This window comes from Haemorhous mexicanus, chromosome Z, assembly GCF_027477595.1.
Source record: "Haemorhous mexicanus isolate bHaeMex1 chromosome Z, bHaeMex1.pri, whole genome shotgun sequence".
NCBI classification, from domain to species: Eukaryota; Metazoa; Chordata; class Aves; order Passeriformes; family Fringillidae; genus Haemorhous; species Haemorhous mexicanus.
The window spans coordinates 32,965,351-32,976,065 of record NC_082381.1 but is presented as its reverse complement, the minus strand read 5'-3'; the positions used below and the strand labels follow the sequence as shown (position 1 = coordinate 32,976,065).

General features: G+C 37.1%; 1 protein-coding gene across 1 annotated transcript in view; it reads right to left on the bottom strand.

Moving 5' to 3' along the window:
* Positions 1 to 1,970: 1,970 nt before the first annotated feature.
* The window catches only part of SRFBP1 (serum response factor binding protein 1), a 67,269-nt gene continuing 58,524 nt past the window's right edge, over positions 1,971 to 10,715 (bottom strand). The window contains exons 5-8 of the mRNA XM_059873798.1: positions 5,438 to 5,519; positions 3,812 to 4,550; positions 3,355 to 3,392; positions 1,971 to 2,698 (exon numbers count right to left, since the gene is read on the bottom strand). Of these exons, the coding sequence (XP_059729781.1) occupies positions 2,505 to 2,698; positions 3,355 to 3,392; positions 3,812 to 4,550; positions 5,438 to 5,519 (1,053 nt within the window). The 3' untranslated portion in view covers positions 1,971 to 2,504. The remainder of the gene's footprint in view (positions 2,699 to 3,354; positions 3,393 to 3,811; positions 4,551 to 5,437; positions 5,520 to 10,715) is intronic.

Here is a 10,715-nt window from a genome sequence, read left to right as displayed (position 1 = left end):
TGCTAGTACTTTGTCAGGTCTCTGACTAAACAGTGCCATAGATATGATGTAAGTTAAAATCACATATATGCTGAAAATGTTATGTTGTTATAATGAAGAGAAAACGTTCTAAACTTTATCAACAACCTCCAGGCAAGTTCCCTGGGTTTATCAGTTCATAAACAAATTGCCCAGTTACACGTAAAAGATATTATCAAGTCTCCACCATCACTACTCATTTATATAATGTATTAAGGCTGTGATCCAGGTGAGTCACTAAGCACCAGCAGTAACCCATTAAAATATGAAGCAATGCCAGCATCCTAATCTCTCTTCTCTCATTCATGTTCAGTGTATGTTATCTTTTTTCTTTTCTTTAAAGTAAGAGCTCAGAATATTTTTGAAGAAAAAAAAAGAAAAAGGGATGTTTTGGTAAGTCAGGCTTCCTTCAGGGAGAATTCTGTGGCCACAAATTACAGCTGTAATAATGCAGTAAGAAACTTGCTCTTATGCCAAGACAAACCAGTGCTCCTAGATCTTTTAGGCACATGCAAAAAAGCACTTTAGAACACTGTCTCCCTAAAGCCTTGAGGTTTTTTTTCAAACTATTTGCAATCTTTAAGTTTTTGATCCTTAAATAGGGTACTCATCTGCTAAAAGAAAGGTAAGCAGTCCATGAAAAACTGTTACAACTGATGACACCTACCAAAAGACATTTCTCTTGCCTTACACTGGAAGGAGAGAATTCACATACCAAACCTTTGTTTGTTGGGACATTCATCTAGGATTTATTTACTTATTTTATTTAAAGCTTTAAGGATTAACATTTGCATCTGAAAATCTTGAAGTTTGTAGAAACCAGGTAAATGCATGGCTTTTTCTGTGAAATATAACCCTAAAAAACCACAGTAAACAAGTTTCTGTGCTTTATTTTAAAACTTTTGGCCTTCAATACTGTTCCCTACACTACAGTGAAAAAAACAGCAACAAAATCACTTTGAAATGAAAGGTGGTTTGAATCTCTCCTTCCTCTGGGAGGCAATGCCATTAAAGACAGTATCACATATATTGACATTTACTCAGTATATAGAAAAAAAAGCCTAAGTGAGGCAAACCATGCCTAAATATTAATGCAGAACAGACCAACTCGAAGGTTTAGTCTTCAAGAACTTAACACAAGATGGGACGTGTATAATGTAGCATTATCTGTGCTTAGTCCAGGGCAAGGATCCTCATACTGCTGGCAACATTTTGCAGCCCAGGAACCTGATGGCTTTGGCTGAAACACAGAGAAAGACCAGGCTTTTTCAGACTGCAGACGTAGGAAGGCCATCTACACCTTAAGGGATGACATATTCTACAAGTTTGCAGGAATTCAGAGATTTAAATCTGAAGAAAGGAAATTGATCAAGGATTATGAAACCCCATAAGCTACAATATCACAAGATGTCACTGAACTGTAAAACTGGAAGCTTGAAGAGATGGATGTTGCATGATATATCACTGTGTGCTCCCTCTGTCCTTAAAGCATCCCTTTTTGACTACTTTCAAAGATACTAGGTTAGATGGGCCTTTGGGTGATGCAGGGCTTTCTTCAGGCATCTCAAAATGCTACATGAATAGTACAGTCCAGTCATTTACTAAGTTTATTAATTAATTTGATTATGAAAGGTAACTTTTTAAATAAACAACACTATTAAAGATTAATTACATATTCAGAATTTCTTTCAATTAGGTAGTAGAAAAAGCACCTGAAGAAGTATTCAATGAATTTTTTTGTCATATTCTAAAGAGATGAACTCCCAGTGTCAGACTGGCACTTAAAAGTCCAATGTTTCTCAGTGTACAAAGTTCTTTCATGCTTTCACATTCTTTCAGAAAGTGCAAGACACACATGTTGAAGAATCCAGACATTACTACCAGAACAAAGTATTAAAGACACCTCTTCATTTCTTCAAATTGGCAGAATAATCAGAGGACACAGATCACAATTTAAAAGCACAATATTTTATTCTCTCCAGAAATTTTCATATTACGCTTAAAACGGATTGACTTTTCCAGCTACCCAATACACTCATGAATTTATGAAGTCTCTTCAAGTTTAAGAATCTTTTACTTTGTTTCAGCTGAGATGCGACAATATAGAACCTTTCTTTTGACAACCAAAGTCTCATAAAAAGTACATTTTTTTACAGACAAAAAAACCCCTTCCAACCCCCCCCCCGCCCCGCAAAGAATCTGTCCTATTCCTACAGGGCACAAATTATGTTCCTAAAAACCCTTTATTCATATTAGGGTATATTTCATGAATGGTGGCACTACATAATGGGACTTAGGAACCAGCACCAAATGGCCATTACATTAATCAACAGACAGCACAAACAATGGATGAAACAATCTTGATATTCTATGATGGTAAATAATAGTTGCAATTTTGTAGGTTGCAAAGGATATGGACAGTATAACAAAGATGTTCAAACAGCAGTTGCAAAATAGTTTTTTTAGAACCTCCATTTACATATACTCTAGTCATCAAATTTAATCTTTTTCCCCTGGAATGCTGTAATTTGAGACGCTTGCTCTCTGCGTCGCCTGCTTGCTTCCCATGAAGGGTGGAGAGGCTGCTCCAAAGGTGCTTTCTTATTGTGGCATTTAACATCCCCTGAAGCTTTTGCAAATGGTTTCTTCTTCTTGAGCATTGTTTCATTTTTAAGAAAACCTGCACGAGTACAAAACAAAACATTAATTACATCAGGAACACAGTCATCTGAATATTCACAGCCAGATTTCTTCATCTTGCAGCCTGGTAAAATGCCACTCCGTTGACTGCAGATAGTTAAGATTTATTAATACTGACTACACTCTAAATTTGTGTAGACAAACATTCAGCACAAGTGTAAACTTTTTTCTTCACAATAAACCAATGACTGTTACACAATGTAATTCAATATGACTGGAATTATATCCTCAGTGCAATGAACTCCAAAATGGTACCACAGAAGATAAACTGCATAAAACATTCCATATTCAGGAGCTAGAGAAGAAATTACTTATGAGATAAGGTACTAGTTACATATAACAATCTGGTACCTTTACCTGTGCACAAGTAATGCTAACTGCTCAACAGACAGAAAAGCACTTTCCAGTGTAAACCTTATGTTAAGTATTTCTAATATGAGAAAACAGAAAATAGCAGACAATATCCACAGATTAAAATAAAAGCTGAACTGTTTGACCATTTTAACAACGAATGTTAAAATATGGGCCACAAACTTAAAAAGAAACAAATACATCCCATCATGAATAGACTGCAGAGGCAACAAAATTTCAAAATGTTTTTTCTCTCCTAATTTTACCAGGTTAAGTAATACATACCTGTTCTTTCCTTTTTGAGAGGCTGGTCTTTAGTATTTCTGAAAAACAAAAAGAGAAATTAAGATTTTTCAATAAAATTGTAAGATTACAAACACCTGTGAATAAATAATCATTATCACCAAAACACTAATGGAATAACTTCAAACATAACACGCAAGCTTCTTCAATACTGCTCCACCCATGTTAATAAAGAAGTAGAAAGAGAAGTATTCAGAAGTTTTTGAATTTGCATTTAGATCTAGTTAGGAATCATAAATCAGTACTACTGCAAATTTAAAAAATTGTCAAGAAAGCTTAAGAAGACTAGTGAGTAGTTTCTGTGAAAATGTTCTAAGGTTTAATGGGCTGAAATTCTCTTTGTTTAGTAAGGATTACTAGAAATCATAACTAGAAATCACATTTCCATTGCCATGAAGGAGGGAAGGAATGGAGAACATAGCATGGGGAAGAAGCTTACCTTCTGTTCTGAGATTTCTGATTGGTGGTAGACAAAGAACTGCAGAACACTGACTCCAGCTTGCTTGCTTTTGCATGTGGCTTTCTCTCTTCCATGATCAAATCCTGTGCTGCCCTAGACACTGTGCTCTTTTCTGTTTTCATTACATTTTTCTGAACACTACCCTTTTCTTTTGTTGAAGAAAAATTATTAACTGCTGCTACTTTTTTCTTCTTTTTTACTTTTCCAATGAAGAAATCATCATTGCTGTCACTGTCAGAATCTGATGACTCATTATAAAACCTCTCCTCAGTACTATCATCAAAATATTCCTTTTCATTGGGATGCTCTTGGGCACTATCATTAATTATTTCTTTTATTGCATTTAATTTGTTCACACTCATATTTTCTTTCCTTTTTTGATAGTCAAGTTTCTTTCCTGTTTTGTTTTGAGCAACTGTTTGCACTTTTACTGCCTCAAATTGAGGTTCCTCTGGAGCACTTACTCTCTCCATTTCCACAGTTTTCTGCTCAGATTCACTCTCACAGAGCTCTTCAACCTCTTTGTCATTTTCTACTTTCATGCCTGGTTTTGTTTTGTGTTCACATCCTTGCTGTTTTTGAGGCCGCTTACAAGCTTGGTCATCCAAGTTGTTATTGGAATGTTGTGCTGATTTAGGCTGTTCTTCTGACTGATCCTTTTTCATAGGAATGGCTTTGTCTGGGTTCTTTCTTGCATCCTTAAAAGCTTTAACAGCAGCTGTACAAGGGGCAGAAAAATATTTTGTTGCAAGTACATATGAACTATTTTTATATAATAAAACAATTTTGCAACTTCTACGCGTTGTATTGAGCATATTTTGAATGTCCTTATGAAGTATTTACCAAGCACATGGGACAAGAGATACCTTAGAATACAGTATCAACAAAAGTGAAGGAAAAACCCTGAAAATATTATCAATAAATACACTATGAAATTTGGGTTAAACCGTGAACTTCTCTTAAAAAAAAATAATCTGCACTGATAATCATACTCACTTAGTGTACACTTGTACACACATTTACACTTTGTGTGTAAAACTGCAAACTAATATTAATTTGTTCATATATAACTAAATGGGTATTTGATATGCTCTGTTATTAATGAAGTAACTTTGTGACCTTACTACATGGACTTTATCCTTTTTAACATTAATTTTAGGTGGAAAATTCCAGTTTCAAGAGAAATCCTAAATAACCAGGAAAGATACCCTAAGGATTCTGAATACAGTTTTCACAGAAAATTAAGAAAGTGATTTGTAAAACCTTTTAGGTGCCTGTGAAAACCAAGTTGTAATGATCCATTTATGTTCCTATTTAATTTAGAAACACTCCATTACATCTATTTGATTTTTAGCATTCCCATTATAAGCTCTGTTTGTTCAACACCCTATATTAAATAAATGTCATATTGTATACTGTCACATATAAAGCCATATAAATGGTTTGAAGTTTGTAGCTTGGCTCACTGCAGCTAGTTAGGCTAATTACAGAAGCTTTTAGTTTTTGTGGGTTTCTAACTTTGGTTCATGTCAGAAATATACATGAACAAAGTAACACACCAGTAAGCAACAGATAAAATAAAAAATTCAATAAAATGTTTCATACCTTTAAGCTCAACAAATCTGGGCTTCAGGGTGGGGTGTGTTGCAAGTCTTGCCATGGCTCGCTCAGCTGCAGTACAGTTTGGCTACACAAGAAAAATTCAAGGGCATGAAGTCAACAGAACAGTCAGCTTACACAGGTCTGTGTCAGTAGGCTACAATGCATACTAATATGATTCTCACCAGGAACTGAACAAGAGGGAAGCTTATGGCACTAACAAGTATTCTATTTTTCATGTATTACTACCATCATTCTACATGCATTAAAATCTGCCTGCCTAAACATTGACAGAAACGTAGCAGATGCACAACACGTGATATTTCTCAGGTACTGAACAGGGATAACATGATTTATGCTTTCTTTAAAGCCTAACAGACACATCGCTCACTGATTTTACATTTACTATTTTATACAAGAGCAAAGAAAATAAATGAACTCACTGAATAAAGAACATAATACTGGTAGAAGGCATTCTGCTTGCAGGAATGCAACAGCTTGCAAGAATTACAGTATTGATCCCATAAAAGTTGGCAAAATGACATAGCAGATATTGAAGGAATACATGTAAACCATTGAAAGGCAAGGTCTAACTTGACCATAAAGACAAATAACCTTAAATTTGACGTGGTAGAATACTGGAACTCTGCAAATTGATTCAAAGAAGAAATATTCTTGCTTCAATTAAAAAAAACCCCAAAAAACCAAAAAAACCAAACAAAAAAACCCCTTCTATTCTGACCTTCTCTTTTACATACTGGAAATCACAAGTTTGAGACTGTTTGATTGTAAAAGCTCTCATTTTCAGGTTCTTGCCATCACTCTGCTTGAAAAACAAAATGAATGGTATCTACGACTTTTCCAAAGACAGCTCTGTCATCTGTTTTTTTTTTCTGTGTGATTGTTCGTTTGTTTGTTTCCTTTTTTCTTATCTTCTTTTTTGAAAGAAGGAAAAGTAGGTTCAACAGATTCGTAAAACACAGCTTTATCAGGAAGATTTCTTAAAGCCTGCAGTGGAATTCTCTGGGAGATAGTGGAAAAGACCTACAAAAGACATACCTTTCTCTCTTCCTCCCAGTGGTACTGCAAAGGATACATACTCAAATTGTTTCCGTGATTTCAGCTTTCTACTATGGAAATATCACAGCAGAAGCCACCAGAACCAACAGAGGACAATATTCATAAAGAACCAGACAAGTGCCCTGTGACCCAACCGGAGCTGATTTTGGTGCCATCAACTCAACAGAGCATGCTGCCTCTCCTGTTCTAAGCAATCACCACAGCAGATGGAGCCCAAGCCACAGGTGCTATCTGGTAAATAACCAGGAGTAGAAGTGGTACTGGCTCTCTCCTGAGATGGAGTTAACACGCCTCATAGTAGACAAGATGGTGCTGTGTTTTGGATTTGTGACTATAACATTTTAGAGTTGGTAAGATATCAGTGTTTTAGTTACTGCTGGGCAGTGATTGCACAGCATCAAGGCCTTCTCTGTTTCTTGCTCTGCCCCTACCATAGGCAAGGAACACCCCTGGTACAGCTGATCCACATGAACCAAAAGGATATCAAGTCCTTTTCAAGTCATGCTTAGCAGTAAAAGCTTGAGGTAACAAAAAGGAATGGGGAGATGTTTGTGGTTATGACATTTATCTTCCCAAGTAATCATTATGTGAAGTGAAGCCCTGTTCTCTGGGATGTGGCTAAACATCTGTCTGGTGATGGGAAGGGGTGAATAAATTCCTTCTTCTCCTTTTCTTGCACATACAGCTTTGATTTCCTCCTCGAACTGTCTTTATTTTAAGACAGAAGTTTTTCTGACTTCTGTTCTTGGGATGCTCTCCCCACCCCACAGAGGTAGGGTGAGTGAGCAGCTGCTGGGTGCTTAGCTGCTGGCTGAGGTCAAACCACCATGACACACACAATACCCAACACATCAGGAATTCACACTTAAAGCAGCTGACGTGATCCATGTAAGACTGCTCAGTGGTGAATGTTACTTGTTTGCATGTCCATTTTCTTCCAGCAGAACCATGTGACTATAAACAGTTATATATCCAGTGCATAAAGACAGATGGGACAATTCCCACTGACTGCTAGTGCAAGAGAGTGACGCTTAGTGCTTTGCTCTGAAGGAAACAGAGCAAAAGAAGGCACTACAAATAAACCAGAGTCAGTACTTCTAAATGCAGAAACATTTAATTGGTTTGCCAGCCATAAATCTTCTTCCTCAACGAGTGGAAAGCAAATCCCATTTTGTAATTCTTTTGCCAGTTTTAGAGCTTATAAAATATACTCTGTGGTCAGCCATATTTCAAGTTTGAAGTGTAGAGCATCTGGGAATTCTAGTCCTTTCCCCTCAAGTCTCTGCTACTACAAAATTATCTCTTCAGGTCAAGAAAAACTTGAAAAATGTTCTCTCTGAAGACTGTCTATAGAACTATGAACACTGGCCAGAGGGGACAGGTCAAAAGATGGGTACATTTCCAAGGGCCACAGATTGGCTTACTTCCAGGCTAGTTTAGCTGTAACAACTCGAAATCTGAATTTTGATCCCCATGTGACAGTGCTGCATGCTGCCACCAGATTCTTGGGACAGAAAGCTCACATTTCTGAAGATCATATGCTATTTTCTTTGGAGATTTTCCTATAGCTGGAAAATCTATTTCTGAACTTAATTAATACACTTTTTCCCTCAGCTACTTCCTGTGGGTTTTGAAAGAATATACCATGACGTTCAGAAAGCAGCAGCAGCTTCTGTGCAACATCTGGTGTCTTTTAATTCAAGTATTTATAGAAAGGTTTTAAGCATATACAGGCCAATCCATATGGAATAACTGCATTTTTTTCCTTAGAGCAAAATACTTCAAAAACACTACTCACACTGATAGCCACCAGCTAGCAAACACACGATATTCACATTCCCTCAAATTTCTCATTTTTCTGTGAATGGGTTTTTTAGTTTTGCTTTGCTTTGGGGTTTTTTTGGCACAGCCCACAATCAATTTATTTTCCCTCAAGTATTTTCCAGTATATAAAATGTTTTAGAAATATAGACAATACTGAAAAAAAACTTAACAAAGGAAATGCCAACTGTCTTTAAAATCAAAAACACTTTTATCCCTCCTTCCCAGCCCTTGGATGTTAATTAGATACTAAAAATGTACACCTTTTTTCTGACATACTTCTGCTACTTCTTGTATTATTTTGCACTACTTATTTTTTATGCAAGAATGTGCTACTACTTTCTACAGGAATGTTCTTCCTTCAGTGTGCAACTGAGGCACTGGGAAGGGGACAAAGCAACTGAGCAGTGTATAATCACACTCTGCAGGGAGAAATTTTAAGTTACTGTGCTGGTTAAGGATGGGATAGAGCTGTGAATTTCCTTCACAGTGGTCCCGGGATGAGGCTGTGTTTTGGCTTTGTGCTGAACACAGGGTTGATAACACAGAGATGTTTTTGCTATTGCTGAACAGGGCTTACACAGAGCCAAGGCCTCTTCTGCCATTTCTACTTCTACGCTGGCAAGGAAGTTGGGGGTGCATGAGAAGTTGGGAGGAGACACAGCCGGGACAGGTGACCCAAACTGACCAGAGGGATTTCCAGACCATCTGACATCATGGTAAGTACATGAAATGGGGGGTAAAAGGAGGAATGGGGGGGACATTTGGAGTGATGGTGGTTGTTTTTCCAAGTGACTGTCACATCTGATAGGGCCCTGCTCTCCTGGAGAGAGCTGAACACCTGCCTGGCTTAGGAAGCACTGCATTCATTCCCTGTTTTGCTTTCCTAGTGTGCACAGCTTTTGCTTTCTATATTAAAGTGTCTTTATCTTAGCCCATGAGTTTTCTATGTTTTATCCTTCAAATTCTCTCCCTGATCCTGCTGGTGCAGGAGTGAGTGAGCAGTTGCCTGGCACTTGCTGTTGGTTACAGTTAAACCACCTGAAGACAGTCTCCTCTAAAATTCTATCTTGGTAAATAATGCATTATTTCTGTAAATAATACTAAAAACATCTATTATCAAACACACATGTAAGCCATAAGAGAGCCATAAGAGAAACCATAAGAGAGACAAACTTGGTAAATAGTGGCAATGACTGTGAAGAGAATGGAGATTACAAACATGCGAAGATAAAAGCAGATTCACAATGCAAGTTCTGTGATGTGTTGAACAGGTCAGAAGCTTGGAATGGTACTGAGAGCTGGCACCACAGGGTAGAAAGAAGGAACAGTGTGATGTAAACATCAGGGAGAAGCTGTGTGGGTAGAACTTGTTTCATACAATGTAGGTAATAAAGTGAGAATGAGAAAGTGAGTGTCTCAAGGCAGATGGGATTGCATGAGCTGAATGGTATGCCTTGGTAGTAAGCCTGAGACAGTAGAGCTTCAGGATGAATTAAAGGGCAGAAACCTGTGATCAGTCTGAGAACATGAAATGTAGACTTTTGACCATTGCTATATTCTGAACCATCTTTCTGTTCCAAGACTACTTTTGTCTGTACCCTCTCTGCTATAGTTATAACCAATAATACAAAAGAGGTAATATTCTGTTCTTCAACTCACTTTTGCACAAAAGGGAACTGCCTCATCAGATCTCATCAGAAACAAGACCGTTATTAGAAGCATATACTACTATAAGGACAACAACTAGAGTTTCACCTATGTGAGAGTGCTACCAAACTGGTAATACTTTGTGGCTCTGCATTTTTCATTATTTAGTCAGTTATTTAAAACAATGACATTCAAATGGAGAGACAGTAAGAAACCCCACTGGGAAGTAAGCTGTACATGGAAAAAACATGACACAGAAACCAACCTTGGGGAATATCATACTAGTTTTTAAACTATCGAGAAGTGCAGTTTAATTTCAAATTTTAACAACACCCTGAATGTAAGATAAAGGGAAAAAAAAAAAAAAATCAATACTAACTAGAGTAAGCATAAAAAAAGTAATACCCGATTTTGGGCCAAAAAAGATGTCATTGCAATACCCTTTATAAGCAGCTTGGGAGTAGAGCTCTCTATTAAAATATAGCACAAAGCAACCAAACAACTAGAAAACCTGTTAATCCACACATTCTTTACAAAACTCTTGAGTAGTTACAGCTGTCCTTCAGAACAGCAGATGTGATTAATGTGAAGTCACAGGGTGGCTGAAGGTGCAAAATCATGGCTGTCACCCAAGTCTATATCATGACCTCATACTACTTTGGAACAAGACTTGAAAGAAGTTACTTTCTGACTGTGAAACTCAGCTAGTTCTCCCTCTTGCTTTACGTCTGTA